General features: G+C 36.0%; 1 protein-coding gene across 4 annotated transcripts; it reads left to right on the forward strand.

Moving 5' to 3' along the window:
* Window positions 1–291: 291 nt before the first annotated feature.
* LOC108613812 (uncharacterized) lies at window positions 292–24,051 on the forward strand. Of its 4 annotated transcripts, none has more exons than XM_018007546.2 (6): window positions 292–1,119; window positions 21,761–21,959; window positions 22,027–22,134; window positions 22,437–22,601; window positions 22,677–22,777; window positions 22,841–24,051. In XM_018007546.2, the coding sequence occupies exons 2-6, from the start codon at window positions 21,845–21,847 to the stop codon at window positions 23,300–23,302; spliced, it is 951 nt and encodes a 316-aa protein (XP_017863035.1). In that variant the 5' UTR covers window positions 292–1,119; window positions 21,761–21,844; the 3' UTR covers window positions 23,303–24,051. The 4 variants fall into 4 exon arrangements, with proteins under 4 accessions (XP_017863035.1, XP_089323068.1, XP_089323069.1 ...); XM_089466942.1 differs by having other exon boundaries at window positions 292–1,102; window positions 21,758–21,959; XM_089466943.1 differs by having other exon boundaries at window positions 292–1,102.
* Window positions 24,052–25,006: the final 955 nt, after the last annotated feature.

The raw sequence follows: 25,006 nt of genomic DNA on the forward strand, positions 1-25,006 counted from the left end.
TTGTTGTTACTTAACGGAACTTCACGTGAAACTTCCGTTAATTTTATTTAACTGTTACCAGCTTTCGAACGTTATGATAATGTTACTTAATATCTTTCTGATTTACTATCTTTATTTAACAGAATTGCTCCTCACTAAGCCGACGCAGAGTCGGCATGCCGTATTACATGATCTGCTATTAACAGTGGCTTTACAGAAGTCGAGCCTTGTTGCGTTAATTTGCTCTTTATTGCGTTACGTTAAGCGCCTTGCGTTAGTAAACTGAAATATGTAGAAGCGGTACCACCTGTTAATATTACGTGTGCTTAACGTAAACAAGCTTAGCTTTTAGAAGCATAAACAACACCAACCGCGTCGGACGTGTATCGCGCGCAAATGCAAATTGTTAAATTAATTTTTAGTGGTAGTAACGTAATAAGAAAAATAAAAAAATAGCGAATCATACAATATTATAAATTGATGGCATAAAGTGACAAAAAATTAATCATTTATTCAAAGATGTTCAACATCAAAACAAATATGTATAACCGATTTTGTCAGTTAAAAGTGGCCGCTTAAAGCTCGGCTTATGTAAATTTATAGCCGAATACCTAAGCATGTTGGCATTTATGTATGTTGATTTGTATATACAAGTGTAGCGTGCCGGGCTATCGTTTTGTGCGGTTGAGTGTTTCGATTCCGTTGCCGGTGCATAGTTAATTTTGCACAGAGTGAAAGAGTTAAGAGTTACGGGCTTTTAATTCCTACAATAAAGCCCCAATTCAAGTGCAGAACGAAGCTATGAAAAGAGTGTAAACTTAAAGAAAATTTACACATACACACAAACATGCACGGTCGCTCGCATACATAACGATCATTCAGTATTGCTTCTTCTTTTTGCGGGACGTGTTGCGCCTTAGCTTACCTGAGTGCAGGAGTGAGAGCGCGATAGCGTCTGCTTGTGTGAGTGCGTGTGTTAAAGCAAAGCAAACGAGAGAGCGACCGAACGAGCGGAGTGGAGTCAAGCTTTTAAGTTAAAGTTCTTTAGCTTGCGTCGGCGTAGCGTTGGCAGCGACATCAACAGCAACAACAGTCACAATAATAACAGCAACAACATCAACAGGTTAGACTTGTCTACAGGTTAGTTGGCAGTTTTTCTCTCTCTTTCTCTTCCAATCTTGCTTACTTTTGCATGCATTTGCACTATATTTCTTAATCTCACCAATTAGAATTGTTGCGACAGAACGTTGGGAATGGTTTGCGTTTAGCTTTTAAATGCGGTTGGCTCGTCTGCAGAGCTTTTTTCTTTACGCCTGGCCATTTATCAAATGAATCAGCCAAGACGGCGTTAGACCTCCCCTTCGCTCTCAATGCCATTTGCAAATTCCTATTCAACCATTTTTGCTGACCAAAACAGATTTTGATCTGTCAGCGGGAACTCTACGTGACGAATATTTGTCTGATATATTTAAACATGTGAATCTACAGTAAAGCCTCGTAAAGGCGGATTCGTATTGTTTCAAGCACTCTCTGAATTATGTATACAAATTGTATGAAGTTGTAATACTGATTATAATTAAAAATTGTTGATTTTAATAATATTAAAAATATATGACTACAATTTACTGTTTGGTGTTGCAAATATCCGAAGTAGACAGGCTCTATCTAAAAATAGCTACGCATTGCTTTCGAACTTTACGCTATTTAGAGCTAAACTAATGCCAGACCTAACTTGGTTATAAAATTATTTATTTAGACGAAGCCTTAGGGATTTTCACAGCTCGAAGCCTAATTCTACAGTCTTGAAGCGAAATTCATTATTATTAAAATTAAGATATTTCTATAGATATTGATATATTCAACTGTCAACGAACTTTATTCAGTCAGTAATTATGTGGGTTTTGTAAGAATTAAATTTTTATTTTCATTTTTATTCAAACGAATAAAAAGATATTTTATTATACATTATTCGTTGTTTGAATTCATTTTAAGCTTATGCTTACAGTGTATTATATATATATTATTAATTAATGAGCCATGAATCATACATTACTTATTAAAATGAAATATCTAGTTTAAATATTTGTAACTCTTTGAAACTAAGAAAATATTTGCTCGGCAAAATTTGCATATTCATTTTTTATTTATATAAAAATATTTATATAAAAATATTTTATTTATATAAAAATATTGCCTTAGCTATGAGAGCATAGTTTCTTTATTAATAATGTCAAAGATTGGTTCGAAATAGACTTTGTTAGCCTATACAGAGATATATTATAACTGTTCAGCAAACTCATTTCACGATATCTTTGCGATAAAATTAGATTTGAAAGGAAAGACTGACTTAAGTTGTAAAAATTTTTACAAAATAAATATATACTTAGTTCAACTATTAAGAGTAAAGTCTTCCAAACGGAATTAAATACAAATTGCAAACATTTTATTTGCGCTCAGGTCTTGGTCAATTAGCTAAAATGCTTTTTTGGATAATTTTTTGAGGGAATCTCCCACTCGAATGCTCCCATTTCGTAAGTTTGTGGGTCAAGCGTTCGGATAGGTCATCCATATGTGACGTTAGCTGCGCCCAGTTGGGCCCAAATTAGCTTTTAGGTCACCGTTAAAGACTGACCTTTTATCCATGAAACGGAAGTACGCAGGGTAAATGAAATTCCCTCGCGTGTTTGGCCAAGATAAGAGGACAGAAGACAAACTTTTGTATAGCTGTTGCCGTTGTCGTTGTCGTTGCTAAATTATAGCCATGGATACGTAGCTTTTGGCCAAGGTTGGATTACAATGACAATATGGGGCTAAAGCAACTGGCCACGCCCATCACCCGAGTTGGAGTTGCGTCTATGAGCTCACTTTTTGGAGCATTGTGTGTGGTTAATTCATGACGAAACATGCTCTTCCTCTTCCCCTATTAGCCCATTTTCCTATTTTCATTTTGGCCTGTTAAGGCGGCATTGCGATATTTGGCGACAATAACAACAACAACAATGTTGACAACGACAACAACTTTGCTAAGTTTTTTCTAATTGCTTTGCGCATTTGCTAATTTAGAGTTACAGTTGGAAAATTTACAGCTCTTATCACAGTGCAAATTTTCACAGAATTTGTAAACTTTGCATTTTTGTTATCGTTGTTGTTGTTGCCGTTGCTGTTGCACCTGCCGTGACTGAAAGTAATTTAAAATGTTTGTTGCTTGTAGCTGGTTGGCTGGCGCAGTATAATATAATTATTTATAAACGTTCAGCGCTAGCTTCGTTTCCCAGCTGAGCCGGTGGAAAACTATGCAAATATTCCGTAACTCTTTATGTGAAGGGCCCCCGAGGCGATAGACCCTTGGCACCTGTGCAAAGTTTTTCTCAAATACATATATTGCGATAAGCCAGTTAGATATGCACTACGAAAAAAGGCCGAAAGGTGATTGCCTTTCGAAACTAATCGAACGTAGAACTGGCAATAAAAAGCTGGAGGAGTAACTATGGGCATCAGCTCGCTTGCCAAATATTGATTGAATATTGGAGGTGAACAGAGGTAGAGATATATAAACATATTTTATCTAGAAATGGAAAGGCTAAAAATAGACAGCAGTCAATAAAATATATGATTATAAATTTCTCTAACTTTAGTATGCAATGATTTTTAAAGCTTTAGAAGTTTCTTCATTTCCTTGTAAGAAATAAGTTCATGTGAAAATTCTCTTTCTTTTTAAGCTACCTTCCACTTTCGCTTGTAAATTCTTTCATTCAGAGAATGCCAATATCATCATCAAATCTGTTATCGAGATATAATATAATTTTGTATACGTAATATTTCAGTCTATCTATTTAGAGTCTGTAAAGTAACCCGCATAAACTATATACCCGCTGACACAAAGCTCACAGAGTATAGATTCTTGCAGCGTTGGCCATGAGACGCGTTCTTCAGTTGATAGAGAAACAAGAAAAACAAGACAGAGTTGAGTTCAACGTTTTTTTTCCGGCTACAAAAAATTTGTTTATAAGCACGTCTGATCGTCTTATCATTGAGATTACGGGAAATATGTCGCAGAGTTATCTAAGTAATATGCAAATCTAAATCAAAGAGCGACAGGGAACATCAAATGTGTGTTTATGATACCATATTAAACGGAATCTTCCCAGTTGGCCGAACATCAGAAAGGAGGCCTTTGGGCCAAACTAACTCGGCCAAAAAACAGCGGGGCCACTCAACTTATATTTCAGCTTTGTCTTTTAACAAGCAGAGGAAGAGTGCCTTAGTGACCGACTAGAAGATGCCCAGTAGATTTTTGTGGTCCTTATTTCAAGGATGTATTATTATTAATTTTTATACGAAAATATAAACATATATAAATATCTATAAACATAAAGCTTAAATCTATAGCCATTAGATTTTCCTTTTCCTGTAATACAAAATTTCCATAAATTTATTATACCCTTTTCACACATTTTCAATGGTCATATGAAATTAAAATCATTTCGTTTTCAATGCACAATTTTTGTGAACCGGTTTAACTGTTAGACGTTCACGCTCACATATACATGCACACACATATAGATATAGATACATACATACTGCCGCATGCCGTTGAGGTATTTTATTTACCAAAAACTGAGTAAAAAGTAGGTGACGTTAAGCACCGTTAGCCCTGCCGCAGTCGAAGTCGACGTCGCTGTCGCCGTCGCAGCCAGGCCAACAACAATACTGTTGAAACTGGTTACAGTTTTTGCTTTTGTTTCACTCGTTTTGTTCGCTGCGCTTCTTCCAATGAATAAAACTATGACAAAATTATCAAGACCCGAAAAAAGAGAAAAAACGAAATTTGTCTGCGCTGCATAGGGAAAGAATGCTTTAAGTCTACCACGCCCACACCCATCTATACGACATGTAAACACGCACACATACACATACACACATAAGCATATGTATGCATGAAACGTTTGCGTTGAAATATTTACATAACCTGAGAGAGCGAAGAGAAGGTTAAAAAGCTTTGGTTGACTGGCTAAATACTCACAACAACAATAATAGCAACAACAACAACAACAACAGCAACAGCAAAACGCGTCACACTTGCGTGGCCAGCTTTTGTGCGAATGTGCGGAGCGAAAGAGAGAGGTCAGACGAAAGCTGCGGCACGCATGCAATGTATTGTCAGCTTGGGCGTCAGCTTCAGGGCCACATAAAATGAGAGGCGACTACAACTTGTTGAATGCAAATTTTTGAATACGCTCTCACGATCTTGTGTTCACGTTCTCTCTCTCTCTCTCCTCTTTCCCGCTCAAACTCTAACTCTAGCTGTATTTGTAGTTGCAGTTGTTATTGTAGTCCCTCTCATTTTGTGCAAGTTTCGTAATTAAGTGACCGGTATCATGGTATAGCTTCTATCTCTGGAGCATATTAGCTTTATTTGCTGCATTCTCTGCTTTATAATTGATATTTATGCAGCTATTTAAGTGCGCTGCGAAATGAGTGGAGCAGAGTAGGAGAGAGAGGTGAAATGCAGCTGCGCATTAAACAGGCTGCGGTTCAGCGATTCTTCTCTTATACAATTTCGTTCGTTTATTGTTCTTCTCTATTGGGGAAAAGGTAGAAAGCTTATGGCATTCTGTTTGAAACTAAGCGCAACAACAATAACAACAAAGGAAAATTGATTTGCAGACAGGAAATTAGTTGGGTTCTATAAAAGCGAATGCATTACCTAGTGAGGTGAATCATTAAATTTCACTACAAATATATATAATGTATGTAAATGTACCGTTGTTTAATTCAGCTAAAAAAAAATATATATATATATATATATATTTGTTGTATATTCTTGTAAATGCATTTTTGATTGTAATAAAGTGAATAAATAACGGCTTTGCTTTGTGAATCACTAAGCCCTTATCAAAACGTATCACGCCTTGGCGGAACTAATCACAAAGCCAAATTGTTAAGCTATTGGAGAAACAATTGAATTGCATACCAATTAGTCAGATAGTTTCGTTACTAATAAAATCACAAGATTTACTTAAAATGGATCGACTACAAGGTACTCGTCACGTAGGCGAATACAATCATACAAATTGAAATTAGTAATTAAATTTAGTTGAATGGGAAGAATACAGATTCTATATATTATTTGAAGTATGCAAGGTATTCATATGTATATCGTCGTTAACGTATATGCATAATATATAATATAATAAAACAATTAATATATCAACAATTTGTATGCAGTTGTCGAACGACCACAACTTTTATAGCTATGAGGATTGGGATTGGGATTGGGATTGGGTTTGGCACAGAGCGAAACTCTAGAAATTGCGTGAATCACGATAGACGGCAGCAAAACGCAAGAAATCGTGACTACGTAAAAAGGTTGGAGAAAACAGTAAAAATAAAAACTAATATTAACTAAGAAATAAAAAGTAGTCATAAAAGTAAAACAAAAAGCTGTGTACGTGAAAATAATAGCCTAACTAAGCGCAGCGAAATTGAGTGATAAACTCAAAATTTTGAAAACAATGTGAGATGAATACTCAGATGAATATATCGATGTATAATTTGTTATGATTGAAGTTACAGTTACTTAGGAACAAAATTCAAAAAAATTAACGAAAGACTTGAGAACAGGAAAATGCAGAAAATTGAACGAAATTTAGTGGTGGACTATTTTAAGTTATGAGTATTGTAGCACTGAAATGTTAAAAAATATTTTAAGAGCTATACTTATTGACTATCTCTTTTGATTTGAAATTGGGGACTCATGATATATTTATTAAAAAATGTATGTACTGACCATTTTGTATTCCCATGTTCTATTCAAACCCATGAATCCTGAAATTCATACAGAACTTTAGTGTTCTGGTACTTTATTAAAAAGAGTAAACATATTTCTATACAACATATGCTGTCTCTAGTTCATTTAATCTAAAAATGTTTCGATTATAAAAATTCAGATAAAAGACAGTTGAATAAATAAGCAGACGAGTTGAAACAGATCAATCGCACAATGGCATAAATTATTACCGCCTCTAATACGAATCAACAATTGCAAAGTAAATAAAGTTTATAGACTACGCCGGCAATCCAGAATGCTGGGCAATGTGCCGACAATCAACAGCTTATGGAAAATTATAAATTAATTGTACAATTGACCCTATTTGTGAGATGGGTAGAAGCTGAAACTATGTGCACACTGTGATATGTGAGTACTTTATGTGCCCTGCTCTTTGAATACTTTGAATAATCGAAAACCCAAATAGTCGACTACTCGAACCACCAATTTCATCTGCTTGCACAAATTTATTTTGTTGCGCAAGTTCTGCGACTTTGCCGCGACCTTTCCGGTTGGTTTGGTGTATGAAGATCGCGTTGATTGCTTTAACTAATGAGTTTCGATCTATGACCCTTCCCAACATAACTAACAAATAGTTTCCAGCTCGATGCGATGCTGCAAGAGCAGAATTCAGATTGCTCTAGTTCAGAGTGAGCAAACATAAGATGCCCTATAGCCCTTTAGAATTTTAGAAATATTGGTAGTCTAAAAAGTCTTTTCGTATTTGTAGTGAAACTTCAAATCATATTTTTTAATATTTATAATAAACTTTATTAAATCAAATATGCACCATTTTGGTCGGCCACCTTTTGCCATTTTTCCACTAGAGACATAATTCCATTCGTGTAAAACATTCGTGGTTTCTCTTTGAAAAACTGCTCCAAGTAATTTTCACAGGCTTCTCTTGAAGCCAACTTTACTCCATTAAGGGAGTTCTGCATTGACCGAAATAAATGGTAGTCCGAAGGTGCAAGGTCAGGGCTATATGGTGGATACATCAAAACTTCCCAGCCAAGCTCTCTCAGTTTTTGCCAGGTCATCAAAGATGTGTACGGTCAGGCGTTGTCCTGGTGGAATACGATGCCCTTTCTTTTGATCAGTTCTGGCCGTTTTTTTTCGATTGCTTGCTTCAATCTCACCAGTTGTTCACAGTAAAGTGTCGAATCAATCGTTTGACCAGGCTGAAGCAGCTCATAGTGGATTATTCCTTTCCAATCCCACCAAACACACAGCATTACCTTTCGAGCCGTCAATCCTGACTTTGCGACCACTTGTTGAGCTTCACCACTCTTGCACCATGATCTTTTTCGCACATTATTGTCGTATTTGATCCATTTTTCGTCCCCTGTTACCATTCTCTTCAGAAATGGTTCGATTTCATTTCGTTTCAGCAAAGAATCGCAAATGTTAATTCTGTCCAATAAATTTTTCACAGACAATTCATGTGGTATCCATACATCGAGCTTCTTTTTGTAGCCAGCTTTTTCTAAATGGTTCAGAACCGTTTGATGATGAATGTTTAGTTCATTTGCGATGTCATGGCTGCTTATGTGACGGTCTTGGTCAATCCTTTCCATAATTTCATCGACTTTTTCAAAGATTGGTCGACCAGAGCGAGGTGCATCTTTCACATCGAAATTTTCAGAACGGAAGCGAGCGAACCATTGTTGTGCTACACGAACTGATAGAGCATCGTCACCGTAAACATCATAAATTTCATTAGTGGCTTGCGTGGCATTCTTCCCTTTTTTATACAAAAATTTCAAAATATAGCGAATTTCATCATTATTTTTACTCATTTTTGAACAGCTGTAACTTTTTTCAAATTCTTTGAATTACATTTTTTTTTTTTGGCAATCGAAGCTTAAAGTGCTACCAATCGAACACCATAATGTGCACATCATGTGATTTGTAGCACTGGAGATATATGACGCCAACGACATCTATTGGCAAAATACGAAAAAACTTTTTAGACTACCAATATTATCTTATTATCAATATTTCTTGATATTGTATATTGTGAAAATGTATGAAAATGGTTTACATAATACAAAATTAACATAATAAAACAAAACGCATAGTATAATAAACATGAATATATATGAGTCTAAATATTTAAAATTCTTAGGTCTCGATTAAAGAGCTGGCTTCTTAATCCTTTTAATATTTTGTTAGTTGGCTATTTATTTCTACAAGTTCAGTAAATGCTAAACTTATTTATTATTAAATTGCCTAAATAAATATTTTCAATTGATATTTTTTATTTACTCCGTATTTATTTATGAGATAGGCACAATAGGTTGTTCTGTTATTTATGTGTTCGTTATTTATGTGTTGAAGTGGCGTATTAGATTATATGTTGAATATAAATTGATAATAAATAAAAGAAAACATAATTTGTTGTTATTTTGTATTTTATCGAGTCTCCACATACAAATTTACTTAAACAAGGATACTGTTTAACAAAAATAAAATATATATAAAATAGACATGCTCAAGATATTTGAGATATATACTCAAATGGCGATATCGCCATAGTCGAACAGCATTTTTACTCTTTCGATGATAAAGCATCGATCTTGCATCTTCGATAGGACTTAAACTATTCAAAAAAATTTAACAAAATTGCCTTACTATATCAGCTGCTTAAATATATACGGGTTACGCGGTTAGGTGCGAGGTTAGCTGTAAAAAAAGTACTGTTATCAAACGAAATTACAAAGTGAATGACCCACATATATATATTTACATATGTTTATATAAACAAATAATGATAAATATCTTTAATTCTATACACACATATATGCCATATATATAAAGTAAATAAATAATTATACAATAAATAAATTAAATTAAATAAATAAAAAAAATTAAACTAATACTTATATACATTAAAACTTCGAACCATTTAATAATTTATTATATATAACTTATATATCTCGAATAGATATGATTAATTAAACTAAAGTCAAACATTTGAAGATTCAGAAAAATATTTGCCCTTCAGCTTACGCAAAATGAAATTCAAATGTGAATACTCGCGCTGCTCAGATATTCGCGGTCAAGGTTGTTAACCTGAACGCCGATCAAGGCTTATTTTGTTCATTTGTTTTGTTTTGGAATTTTTATGCTCACGAGTCCCACGGGCAAATTATGTATACGCAGCGTAAGCCGCCAGCGAGAGCATATGCAGACGCATTAATAAAATTAAAATATTGCTGCATGAATGTATGTATCTGTATTGGTGTGTGTGTGTGTGTATGTGTGCGTGTGTTTGCTTGTGGCTATGCCAAAAAGCACGTCGCGAATATGAATATGAGAGACAATAGCAACCGGTTCAATAACTGACAACTGAAGAGGCATAAATTGAATTACATTAAGAGGGCAGCAACCACAAGATGCCTCTGCTGACTCAATCCTCGTTCAGAAGACACACTTATTTTTATCGAATTATTGTGGAAATGACAAACAAAATATCTTCTCTTTTTTATTGTAATACTTGTATATATACACAAAGTCTATTTGATATATAGATAAGTATCGACAAGTTCTGTCGGGCGACCGGTCTCATTCGGATTCGCATTCGCATTCGCATTCTCATTAGTTTCTTGTTTGCTCTGCAAACACACAATGAAAACTTGTTTATAAGCAAATATACTATATACACACACATATATTTAAGCTTGATTATGATCATCATATTTCCAGCGTGTGGGAGTCTAAACATGTTTTTCTCTTTCTATGAAGGCGAGGATATGCACAGTGGAATTCATATATAAATAAGCAAATTTAATTATAAATAAACAAATCATATGCAATAACTCTAATTAGCTTACAACTGGCATTATATTCAAATACAGTAGGAGAAACCCTCTTCAATTTACACACATCAACAAACCGTGCAACCGAACCGTGTTTCGTAGCTACTGTAAAAGCCTTATCGAAGTTGAAATCTTTCACACGTTGCCAGGTTGCAGGTGATAGCTCATGGAGAGCTCATGGCCTGCTCTTGAAGTCATCCTCAATATCAGCTGCTGCCCTTGTTGACAACACGTCTTTTGTGTTTGTTGCTGTCGGTTCTTTGGTAAACTGCGAGATATTTACAATTTCACACACATGAAGCAAGCGACGCGCTGAGATTACAATTAGCAATTAGCAATTAGCTTAGATGCATTTCGATAAACATTGATAGATCACGTCCTTTGAATTTTTGAAACAGAGTGAATGCTCTTCGATATTGTTGCTAAGCATAAATGTTTATATTGAAATTGTTACTAAGTTGTAGTTATAGAATATCCTTATTTAATATTTAATTTGTTACTTGAATGTATTTACTGAGTATTTAATTTCTGTCTAAAATTTATTTATTGAATAAGTTTTATTTGTTATTTGTTGTTTTATTAACTTATATTTAGGTTTGACTTTTTGCCAAGTTTAAATAGTTTTTTTTTTTATTTGAATGAAATAAATTTTGTTGTATTAAAGAATAATGTATTCATTATATTGGCAACATGTTTCATATACTTCTGTTGACCTCGACACATTCTTATGCATTCAAAAAACCTCGACACCGGTTTATCAAGCTAGTCAGAGTTTGCAAAGCTATACTCTGTTAGAAATATTTTTCTGTTTTATACGATATGTTGATAGTTGATCAACATGTTGAAAATATAATAAATATATTAATTGTATGATACAACAAAACTTTTTTCGTTCAAATAGAATGAGATATAATCTTTAAACTTGCCAAAGAGTCAACCCTTTTAAAATATATATGTAAAATAATCATTTAATTAAAAAAATTACTATTTATACTAGTCTCAGGCCTTATACACTAGCCTCAGGCACGTAACTGCTAGAGTGTTTAATTTTATATTACCCTTTATTCATCATAGCCTGGATTTTTATACCCCGACTCAGGCCTCAACACTTAAATCTAGTGTTGAATTCGTAAGGCTATTACAGGTTCTTTTAAGGCCAATGTTCGTCTGCCTATTTTTAGTCCACACCTGTGTGCCTTATCTATTTCTATCGCACTACATGCGAATCGTTGTAAAATCTTTGTTTATTTATACATATGTTTATGGCTGAGCCTATATTCTATTTATAGAACTTTCATATTAAGAATATAAAAATAAGCATTGCTTAATATAAATCTTTTGCTTAAAATAACTTTGAAAATTTATTTATTTATATAGATCTACTAAACAGTGTGTGGCTTGAAGCAGATACTAAAATTCTTTGACTCAGCTTTTATATACTACTTATAAAATGTTTATTCACTTTAAACTGAGTTATCAGGCCTATGCTTATTCTAACAGCGCTTAATTAGAAAAATGGCAACAACTTCCGGTGAAAAGAAAAAAGAATTAGTATTTGATTTAGCTGCGTGGTCTGAGCTGTTTGTGCTCTTCCTGTTGGGCCAGCATGTGACAGAGGAAGACAGAATGCAAAGATCCCAAGCAAGGTTCTCAAGCTCAAAGCCAATCCACACACGCAGTCGCTAATCCGCAGTCAGAGACTACTTCCAGCAAGTGGGACTTAGGTAGCTGCCTAAGGCCGCAAAGCCATGGAACTGGGTCACTTCATATGTTACATGGCCAGAGCGGGCAAGGGGATCGAGGGGGCTTTGTGAATGTCTGAACTATAGCCCAGGCTGAGTTCAGTCAGTCGTCGCACAGTTGTCGGTTATGTTGTTTTAAATAATTGTGGCTGTTCTTGTTTGATTTGTAGTTACCACATTTGCTGCGTTACGGAAGCTGTTGACGTCTGATGAGATGGGCCGGTGCTGCGTCCCTGCTTCTCTGCGACTCTGTGGCTTGAATTGCCTCTATTCAGCTTCTTCTCTTTTCTTATTCGATTTTCACGTTTGGCTGCATCGTGAAAACTTTTACTTTGTGATCTCTTCAGTTCTGTGGCTATTATTTACTTAGATACCCTGTTGATTGAATGTAAAGAGCGTATCAAAAAATTACCAATAAGCAAGCTTGATGGGAGGGTGGAATTATTGAATAAATTAACTATATAACTAATTAATATTTATAAAATGCCAATTACTGAAAATTTATTTATCGTTTGTTGTTTGATTTTGATTATTTACTTATGAATATTACACTTCTTAATATAGTATGATATTATAATTTAATATAAAATATAAGTATAATTTAATATAAATAAAAATAAAAAATATATTAAATATAATTTATATTTAATAAATAATTCTTTTTTTTTTATAAAATGTATATAATTGTAGAACGAATTACGCTATTTCACTTACGGTTTTTTGAATATTTTAATTTCCGAAAAACTCAAAATTTTTATATTTTAAGTAATGGATTTTGAAACTATGCATAACGATATTTAGTTATTATTTGAGATATATTAATACAAATCACTTTTAAATTTTAAGTGGTATAAAACTTTATATTTATTATTTTTAGACATTATAAAATATATAATTAAATGAAAAATTGATGTATTTTGATACCTACTTTCAGACTACGTGGTATCTCTTGATCGCCAATCCAAATTAAAGTTCATGAATTTTTGGTGAAAGTTTGTCTTAAGCGCTTTTTTTAGGGCTGGAATAGAAAGAGTTGCAGCTGCGGCTTGGGAGCCCTTCGTTTGCCCACAAGTAGATGGAAGTGCGCACTATATAGTATATACACACTTGTATATATTATTTATATATTTGTATAGTATGCGTATATGTATGTATGTAGAAATGATGCCCACCGATTGTCTAAACTTTGCGCTGCAAGTATTTATCTTTCATTATGACAACTTGGACAAAAAGCATGCAAGTTGTGTATACAATCAGCCTGCCAACGCCCAGCTGGCAAGCGTATGACAAGCCCCATCCCACTATATAGCGCTATCTATCTATCTATCTGCTCTGCCACTGGGTGCCTGCCTCATTTGTTTGTGCCGCTTGCCGTGCAACGCTTGGCGCTGCCAACGACTGCGTCTCTTCATGACAATGGCTGTTGTATCTGTCAAATGTTGCCTGTCCCACACAGCTGCCCGTTCGCTCGTTTTATCTCTGTCAGTCTTCTTTAGAACTGTTTTTGCTAACTGTTTTGCGTACATTAACTGCATAATGGGTGATTAATTTTACGTGAAACTGTCTTTCTTCTTTAAATGGGTATACCAAATAACGTATATTAAATTGTTATGTCGACTCATAATATAATATAATTCTCAATAATAAAATTAATACTACTGATGTGATTTAAATTGTTATTATATTACTAAATGGGTATACCAAATAACATATATTAAATTGTTATGTTGACTCATAATATAATAAAATTCTCAATATTAAAATTAATACTACTTATGTGATTTAAATTGTTATTATATTACTATCATTATTAGTGTTATCTTTCTTTGATTGATAGTTATTGTCATTGCTGGTGCTGGTAGGTGCTGGTTTCAATAGTATTATTATTTTTAGAATTATGGTGCTATTATGTTAATAATTATTGTTACTAGCATTCGTATTACTAGTTAAATATTGACGTTGGTATATAATAAATATTTACTGTATAGTATATTGTCTACAAATTACTTCAACTACTATTATTATAATTTTGTTGAATTCATTCATTATTATTATTAATATTTATCTTAAGTTTCATAAATTTTAGCCAAGTGTCATTCACTCACTGTTAAGCAGTTTTATAATTGTTTTTGCGACTTACACTTATCAAAATAATAATATTAATAATTAAATAATATTAACAATAATAATATGGAATAAGGATGAATTTAATTAGCATCATTGAAAATATTTTCGAATGAATTTTTTATATTAGCCCATGTAGGACACTTATTATTGATTATTGACTAATGTCATTGTTATCTTCATCTTTATATTATTTTTGTTTTATTTATTGCTTTATTAATTCATATACATATTTGTTTTTAGTATCTTAAATATTTTTTTAAAGGTCTTTACATTTCCAATTTTAAAGTGTTTATAGACATTGAGTTTACATTAACCTATATAGAAACACTACTCATATCGATTATGTTTATCTTTTATCTTTTTAAAGTAGTCACGTCTGTTGTGAGCACAAAGAGTGAAATTGAGAACAGTTATAGAGCTTTGCACCCCACCTGCTTAACAGCCTGACGCCGCTTGGCCGATAATAATGGACGTAATGATAATAATGATGCTACTGATGATGATGATGAGAATAACGATGTCGCTGGTGGCCCGTTGTCTTTTCATTAAATTTGTTCGCGCTAATTCTGCGCTTGATAGGCAAAAGTCACACGAAGAGTCAAGAAACGCTCGGCCCCGGCTCGGTTCAGCTCGATTCAATAAAGTCATTAGCTAAAGTGGCCAATGCATTGGGGACGTAAGCATGCATGTGTGTGTGTGTGTGTGTGCGTGTACGTGTGTATCTGCTACATATGGTTCGTTGGCTTAACAAATAGAAAGTGCAACGAGGCTTCAGGCTGGAGCTGCACAGTCTCCAGTTGAGCACTTCTAGTGCTGAATGCAGGCTGCACAGAGTTAGCAGAACGTGTCCATGTCGATGCATACCAAATGCATCGAGGGTGCTCGCTGCTCGCTCACCGTTTCGTTACTTTTTTTTCTTCTGGCCATAATTTTGCATGCTGTCTAATGCCCAGAGTTAGTCGACTGCCCAACTAAAAACAGGTGGAGATGCCGGCCGGTTAGCGGTTGGCGGCTGGCGGGTTTCGGTTAGCGGTTAGCGGTTAGCGACGATTTATTAGTTAATGTTATGTACAACAGAGCCAAGTGAAGTTTGGCAACAGCGCTGTTGCTTGGGAAATCTACTGCTGGCATCTTTGAGTAGAGAGGGAATTCGTTTCGAGTCACAAAAAACATTTAACTATTTGAGCAAACTGAAACATAATATAAATACAAACTAATTAGTAAATGGAGAATTGTCTCCAGCTAATTATAAATTCTGAATACAAGTGAATGCGAAGCGAAGTTTGACCTTCGCTCAGGTGGGCGTTTATCTCAGAGATGTGAGCGCACGTCTCTGTCTCACGCCTCGAGAGAATAGTTGTATAGTTATAAAATGAATTGTAGAAATATATATACAATGGCATCCCGTTAGCTCAAAAGACAAGCTACAAGCATTTATTACAGGTTTAATGTTTTTTTTTTCGGTTTGTCGAGATTTTCGTTTAATGAGACTAAAATAACAACAAAATTAGTGAATAAATAATAAATTTTATATTAGATGATTAGACACTCAGCTTTATCAAAAATAGTACTGCTGTACATTTATTTGTGTGTATTAATTCCAAAGTTATATGGAATATTTAAACTAAACAAAATAATCTCTTACAATAATATTCGCATCTCGACTACTTCTAGGATTCGATATTTCTTTCTTCGTTTGTTATCCGCTTATACATCTAAACAAACTATTTTACTCAGATTTCCCCCATTCAATGGGTTAGGAGTAAGAAAAAAAAAAAAAACACAAAGACAATTAAGCTGTAAGTAGTTAGTAATTTTGTTATTGACAGATGTTTTTCTTTCCCATTGACTAGTGAGTTATCCAAACTTAAATTAATTAAATGCATCACAGTAATTATTCGGAATAACATTTGCTCACAAGTACTTTTCAATGGATTAAATCATGCCGCCTTTTTTACTCAGCATTGTTTGATAAATAGAAACTTATTAACCCATTAAACCACACGCTGAAACATGTCTAGCGACAAAGATGGGAAGTAACAGACTTTTAGTTTATAAGAATGAAAATATTGTTGGTATGGATGCAAAATATTATCGATTATATATTAAAGGGGAACCAAAATCTATGGAACTTTTACAGATAAATGAGTTTTGTTTTTTAAGGGATACAAAGTTTTTTCCGGTTGTAAAGATTTTCAGCTTATCGGTGTGCTAATTATCTACATCATTTTTGACTGTAGCGGGCTGTTCTAAGTAGGAATGCGACTATAACTATCCATTCATTATTATTGGTGGCGTAACTGAAAATTAAGTAATTTTCTAGCATGTTTGAAATGCATTCAAGTAATTTTATTATGAACATGAAGTGAGTGAACATAAAAACAGAGATTAGGGATTTGTTGTTGTCAACAGCTCAGCTAGAGTTTCCCCCTCAGGAGGCATTTTCGCATTGTGAAGTTTGGCAACATTGCACAAGTATATGCATAAGATAAGATCAACTTGTAAGTGATTTAGTTCGCTGCTATGTAACTCAATTACGAGCAGCTTTTGTCAAGCAGCTGCTGCACATTAGAGCTTGCCCTTTGAGCCTTTAAGTGCTTTGGCAAATAACCGCAAGCGGACGTTTTCCACTGAGCCCAATTTACACGAAGTTTTCCAAGCAAATTTGGCTGCACTGTTGCTGTGTCGATTGTTGTTGTTGTTGCTTGATGTTGTTGTTTACTGTTGTGGCCTAAAAAGTTTTGTGCACCTCACCATGGCAACAAGTGCAATAGCAGTTGGGCTAGCTGGGCTGAGAGGCGTCAACAATGGCCAAGTCGCGTTGCCAACTGTAGCCAAACAACGAACAGGCCACGATTCTGGCGAAAATCAATAAATCGCTTTACCTGCTAGGCAGGGGCATCGCTCCATTTTCGAGGGTATATACGAGTAATAAAATGGAGTCTAAGTCCGAGTTCGAGACCGAGTCGGAGTTGGAGTCGGAGTCGAAGTGTGAGTCGGTGACCGCGACACGTTTTGCCATTTGATTCCGCACCAGACCGACAAATTGATGTAAATTTCCTGTTTGCCCGCCTGCTTTTCCTCTTTGCTGACCTAATTTTCGCGGAAAGGCGACTTTTCATTAGTTACTAAAGTTACCCTTTGTACAGAGGCCCAGCAGATTCGGCACTTGGCATTTGATTAAGAGGCAGGCTTTTAGGGTTGTTGCCCTGATTGCTACATTAAGGCGACCTGATTTGCCTGAGTGCAAATTAATTTTCTGCTAATGGCCGAAAGCAATGACTAATACAATCCCTAAGCAAGTGAGAACGCTCCAGCTGGACACAACTGACTGTGTAATGCTCGCTCAACAACGCACTCAAGTCAATCGATATATTAAGTAGCGCTGTAAAATGAAGACCATGCAGGTCTATCTGGGAAACAGGTCAAAAGCCGTCACCTTGCTAATTTAATCGATTTTAGAGTTAGAGCTGTGAAAGTCGTATTGTCAAAGTTACATGGGTAATTTTTAGTAAATCTCTTGAGCTCCTATAAAATATCCATTAACTATAGGAGATTTAGCTTTAAATGGGTCCAAGATATATGTACGATTAGTTGTCAACACTCTGTTCTCTGTTAATATTGAATATTTTCTATATTATTCGAGCTTCATTTTGAAGTTCTATTCGCTCTAAAACAAAATATAACTGAACTTTGTATAAAAAAAATGAAAAAAAGCTTGTCATTAGGACTATATTGGACTATATTGCTATTATATATTATTTTGTAGTCCCTTATTAGTATTAATATTTTATTATGCATAATAAATATTTCCTGAAGCCCTTAAATTTGTACAGCGTATAAGAAGAGATCGAGTGTGTATTCCCCACTTCATGACTCCATCTTCAATGGCATCGTAATAGTTTGCATTTCCACAAGACAATTGCGCAAAACTAATATACTCTCTTAACATCTTGAGCGAGTATTAAAAGCAATGAAAAGTGTTTGAAATTAATTTTCGTTGCTTAGGCCAAGCGGGTTTATCAGGATAAGGAATACCTGAATTGGACATGCTTGGTGTTCAATTTGGGAGATGTGCCCGGTGCTAATGTAGGCTATAATTTATGGGGCTGGGGGACTGACTGCAGTACCTGGCACGATATCGGCAGGCCAGCCCACACGATGTGGTCGATGTTGCCGCCATGGCCGATGGCCCGCTGACAATTACCTGGCTGAAAAACGTGTTGGCTACTCAATAAGCAGCATCTACTTGCCTACATGCTTCAGCTGACTGTCTATCCGTCCGTCTGCCTGTCTGTCTGTCTATCCGCCTATCGCCTTGTTCGCCGGCTCTCTTGACACCAACGCGCCAGCGTGTAAATCATATAAACATAAATGTATGCACGGCACCTCTGAATCACGCGCGGATTACCACAAAGCGAGGAACAAGAAATAGAATACCGAATGGCCAGCAGCACTATAAAGCATAAGCCAAAAGCTATAAACTGCCCTCGTTGCCCACACACAAGCGACGAAGTCGACGGCGTAAGGGGACGGCCTCCCTCTGGCTCTGGGCAGAGGAGCTTGGAAATTTATGCAAGCTGAAAGTCGTGACACAATTGGTAAAAGTTCATTTGTTGAGCTCGACGGGAACTCAAGCAGGAACTAGCCCAGAGCTAAGTGTCGAAGGGGCAGTCGGTAGGCCGCCGGCTAGGTCCCCTTTGTCTATTGATCTGAGCATTGACCAACTTGTCATATGTTTTCATGCAAAAAAAAAAAAAAAAGAGAGAAGAAAAGAAACACAAACATTTTTCCGACATAGCAGGAGAGAGAACCTTTCGAAATTCGACAACCTGTTGCCGGCTGCCCTCAGAGCTAAGTGGAACACGCCACACACACAGTTATTCTATATAGCTGATGGTTCCACTCAAGCGACCATACAAGGGGCTTTCCAGCCGCGCTCGAACCGAGAAGCAGAACCAACGGCGTGTCTTTCGCCTATTAATTTAAGAAGCTCGCCTGACTTTTTGCATTCACTTTATTGCCTCTGCTGATGTTGGCTCTCTAGTTGGTTGCGTTGTCTGGCTGTCTGGCTGCTTCTCGATTTACCGCTAAGAGCAACAAACAGCAATGCCGTGCAACGCCGGACACCCGTTCTCGTTTGGCAATCGAGTCTACAATTTCTTGGTGCTTCTTGGTTTTGTTGTTGTTACCCTATTGTTGTATCGGCTCTGTCATCTTTAGTTTCGCACTAGTTTTTCCTCATTATGTCATTGAAAGTCAGAGAACTTAATAAAAAGATTTTGTTCAACGTCCTACGGTTGGGCCATAACCGAGTTTATTAGTCCATTGTATAATGATGTTATAAGTAAGTTGAAATGAAGTTTATATTTGAAAAAAAAAGATAAATGAGATTACAATCAAAAACCGTTGAACTTTCCCTGGGAAATTCATGGTTAAATGGTTCAAGTATTTTATAAATGTATATTTTTTTGTGAACTTAATTTTATATTCAATTCTATAATACACTCAAGAATTAAAGATTTTGTAACTAATTACGCCTATAGAGGAATTAGCTGGAGTGGAAGAACTATAGATTTAGCCAGATAGTATATAAAATATAAATTCATGTAGAGTTAAGGCTAAGAGCAGAAAATGTAAATAGTTTCGATTTATTGGTATTAACACATAAATGCACCAAGAGATTTCCTCTTCTTACTATGGACTATTTGACCATTAGCTCAAAGAGTTGAGGCCTTTGACTACAGAGTTCAGAACTTTCAGTATTGTAACAGTTTGGTCAAGCGTAGAATAACAATTTTTTGGCAAAATTTGATTTTAAATATATGTAATTCTCGTTATATACAACCAATATAGCGATGAACGAATATAGCCGTTATACAACTTTTAGAGAATATTTTTATAGCCTGAGGTTTCGCTTTTACATCAACATTAGCTATTTTCTTTTTAGCTAGAGGGAATTCTCGAGGTCTGAAGTAGCTTAGAGCTTGAAGAATACGGTCAACATTGGTTAAGCAATATTTCTTTTCCAATAGAGGATGTTTATTTAATAACTCTGCAGGTTATTTAAGTCAAAAGCATTCCATAACATAAGATAGACGAGTTTCTCATTGTACCGTTATTTTAAGTGATATTCATGAGGACCATTAAAGTCCAAGATTGGCCAATTTTTTGATACTTGAAGTGAATGATATGATTTGGTAGGTATATTTATGATTTTAGAAACCTTCTTCGTAAAACTAAAAGAAACTCTAATAGTGGAGCCAAGTAGTTTAATCTGCATTTCTACATAGATCTATACTTTTTTATAATTATTTGCACAGCAGTGCTGCTCAGTGTTTAGGGTATCTCTTCGTCTGGTATTTTCTAATTATGACACTCTTCTATATGTGATTAGGAACTGTTTAAAATTGTGATCACATGTAGGTTGTGTATGTCAATTTAAATCGTAGAAACGCTTAGGTTTCACTTCGTCAACATTTAAACAGCTAGTCAATAAAATTTTGATTGATTGCCTCGGATATTGAGAGACAGATCAATTTCAGCTGCTTTTAATTGGCTTTTAATGGCAGGAAATTAAAACGGCTTACTTAAAAGCGCAAATATTTGCCATGTAGCCACAGTTGTTGTCGCCCAGTTTTGCCAGAGACAACTGTGCCATTCTCTGGCTGGATTCAAGTTCAGTTATCTGCCAAATGCACAAGCCATACGACCGACCGTCCGCCCACACGTGCCCCCAATGGCGACGTGGACGTGTATATCGAGGCATCTCCATATCGCACAATGAGCCGACGAGTCACTTCTGCGTAAGCTTTTCCGCATTTCAAGGTCAGCGGCAAGTAGCTCTTTATGTATGAATGAGATCTAATTGTTCGTCAACCGACTTATGGGCCTTGTCAGACGTATGATGAGTACATATACATATACAAATACATATGATGTGCGGCAGCGCCAAGTGGGACCACTTAGTGCTGGATGCTCTATAATCACAATGCCAAATATTGGATTATTATGCCTTTGGCCTGGCGCCCACATGGGGCGGGGAAATGACTGCATAATCAGCCAACTGTCATTGGGTTTGGGTCCAGGTCAAAGCGGAATACATCTATGGCATACCATATATACTATACGTATGCATTATATAACTGTTTAATTGAGAGACCAAATTTGTTGTTTACTTATGGAATATTTTGCAACAACTGAAAGTCGTGTACATATTTACTCTAGCATTCTACCTTTCCCTCTCACTCTCATTGCAGCAGCTGGCACTTGGATACCCTGGATCTCAGTCTTTAGCGGGCATACACTAGCAAGGCATCGTCAGTCGTTATGCTGTACAGTAAACTATGGCCACATCGACACTTTATGTTGCTGGGGTGACCTGCTTGGGGTTTGTGTGCTTCGCTTTGGCCTCTGTCGCCATTGGCATACCCATTTGGGGTTACTACGACAGTCCATCTGGTGGGTACTGATATGGACTTTAGTAGAGTATATGATTTGTATTACTTACTCACTATCCTCTCCACAGGTGGCTATGACTATGATCGCGGCTATTTCGGCCCCTTCAAAGTGTGCAAGCAACTGACTTACAATCGCGAGAAATGCGGCAACGATGTCTCCAAGTTCCGGCTGAGCAGTGAGTATATATATGAATCAAACGAGACTTTAATTTCGAGTGTCAAATGTATAACTATAAGTATAGCTAATATTCTTATTATTTCTTATCTTCAGAGCAATATATTTTTAAATTATGAAGTTATTTTAGTTTTGATATATTAAATTTGTTTAAAATTTTGAATGAATGAATTATGAAATTTGTATAGAATTTTTTAGGAAAACAATTTAAAATTATTTCTTTTCATACGCTTTGACTTCGCTCTTGTTCTTAATCATTTTCTAATATTATTAATTATTCGATATATTCCATGTTTATTTCAGATGCAGTATTTATCAGCGGACTCTTGGCAGTGTTCAGCTGTGCTGTGCTGGGCATCTTCTGCATCCTGTCGGTGATTCAGCACGCGATGATCTCGTCGCGTGACAAGGTTGTCATGTCCTACACATCACTGGTCATTGCCAAACTGATATTGGCCCTGCTGGGCGGTAAGCATATATAGCTCAATACATACCCAAAAGCAATACCCTATTCATTTATGTCAATTTGTTCTCCTTACCCAGGCTTATTGGCTATAATAGCCACAGTGCTGTTTGCACTACAGATCGATGAACAGGAGCGTTTCGGTTTCAAGATATCGCGTGGCATATCCTTCTACATACAGGTGAGTAATTCCATTACATTGATTATTGGCTGACATTAAAATCGGTTTGCTTTCGTCTTGCAGATAGTCGTGATTGTATTATCCATTGCGCTGTTTGTGGCCGCCTTGTATGATGTCATCTTCTCGCGCACCCCTGGTGGCGATCCCACAATGACGCTGGACGCTTCTTCGCCGGCGAGTGCCACCACCTTCAACAATCCGGGCTTCAAGGAGCCGCGCAATCGCAACGGCGTCTCGATGACCGATGCCTCGGGCAAGCCATACAGCGGCATCAGAAACGGGGCTGGAACCGCTGGCAGTGTGGCTTCAATGAGCACGACTGTGACGAGCGTTTCGAACGGCTCCACGCTGGACTCGGTGACTCGTTCCCCGTTGCGGTCGAGCTTGAAGAAGCCACGACCCAGGCCCGATCCAACGCTGGGCATACAAAATCCAGGATATTCTGGATCGGGCAACTCGCCGCCAATGCGGCGCAATGGAAGCGTGAAGAAAGTTCGCATTCAGACGCACAGCACGGAGGTTTAGAAGGTTTAACGACGGAACCCTAAACCCAACATGATCGGAATCCAAAATCGATTCCTATGTTCAACAACTTGAAATATGAGAGACACAACCACAGCAACAAAAACAATTACAAAGACTGTGTACTGTAGCAACACCAACACAAGAAAACACAAATCGACACTTCACGCAACATAAAACCAATAGAAGAGTTTCAAGATTCTGTTTGAAATCCAACAAATTGAATTGGAATTTGCATAAACAAATTGTTTTCATTTGTCTTCCAAGTTCATTTGTTTTTGCTTAACAAAGGAGGCAGCCAATTTATCTCTTCTTCTTTTTCTGTTCGTCTTTAAAAATTGTTAATAGCAATTTGGTATGCAACGGTTTCCGTCCAAGGGCAGAGTCAAATAAGTTAGTTTAATTTGTATTTGACATTTTGTTTTGGCATATGTATATTATTAAATATATATTGTTAACCATTCTCAAAGTGTCCTTAAGACCCAGTCTCTCCCGCGACCCCCTCCCCATATCCACATGCTACAGAGCGAATAGCAAAGATATACTTTTCCGACTTTGTAACGATTTAGACGTAATTTCCATTATTTGCAATGTATAATATAAGCAATTGTTGCTAAAGTTACATGATACATAAAATACATACTACAATTAAGCTTGTTTGTTTACGAATACGTTTAATGTTTTTCGCTGTAAGTTACAGATTAAATAAATTAAATGCAAATTAAATAATAAACTATTAATACAGAAGAAAATAATGATTTGATAATGCATTTTACTTACTAGCTGGAAATTTAGTCAAAGTAGTATTCAAAATTATATTGTATAAATCTTTTTAATGTATCTTTCTTATGTATTTAACTTTATTGTTCTTTTTTCTAATTTCTGTTAAAATATTTCGTTTGGCTTGCATACAATTATTTGAATTGGCGCCCAATTAAGAGTTTTAGCAGAGTAGCCAGAAGAGTTTAGAATAAAAATACCAAATTTTAAAATTCTGAAAATACTGTACGAATTATACCAGCCTTTTGTGAATGCAAGCAGTGCACTGTAGTTTACCACTAACCAGAGAACACATAGACTAGACATCTAGAACAAATTTTTTCACCGACGAAAAAATGCGCTGAGGAGACTACACAACTTCGTATTTGCTCGGCTCAGTCTCTTGAGGCTCAAGCAGTGAAAATATTGCACGACAAAATCAGTTTGCTGCAAGCGCTCAAACGAAATGGTACCATTCTTATATGAAACACGGCTATGCGCTATTTGTCCTACTCTCTCTCTCTCTCTCTCTCTCTCCATGGCCTCTCAAATAGCAGCAGCGCACAGAAATTGAAAATTGTTCGCGACGATCCCAGCTCTTTCCTTTTGAGTGAAGGGTATACCGAAATTATAAAAGCGTTTGTCACGCTCATGCAAGCAACATGTAAGCGTTTCGATGGTTATTCGTGGGAAGGGTATGAAAGCGTTGATACGCATAAAGAATATGATTTCGCGACGGGCATGCACACACACACTTGTAGTCCCTTGCCACATGTATGAGCATTTGTGACCTGCGTTCGTTACTCTTGCTGCTTGTAGCCATTTTAAAGCCCAGCATTTGCATTTGGTCGGTCTTACGGACTGTCATAACCACTTTAAACAGATGTACTATGTATGAACATTACATTACATATGTATGTACATAAGTACATTTATATATTATTATTG

Source organism: Drosophila arizonae, chromosome 4 (assembly GCF_054131065.1).
Source record: "Drosophila arizonae isolate 15081-1271.41 chromosome 4, UAZ_ARI_1.0, whole genome shotgun sequence".
NCBI classification, from domain to species: Eukaryota; Metazoa; Arthropoda; class Insecta; order Diptera; family Drosophilidae; genus Drosophila; species Drosophila arizonae.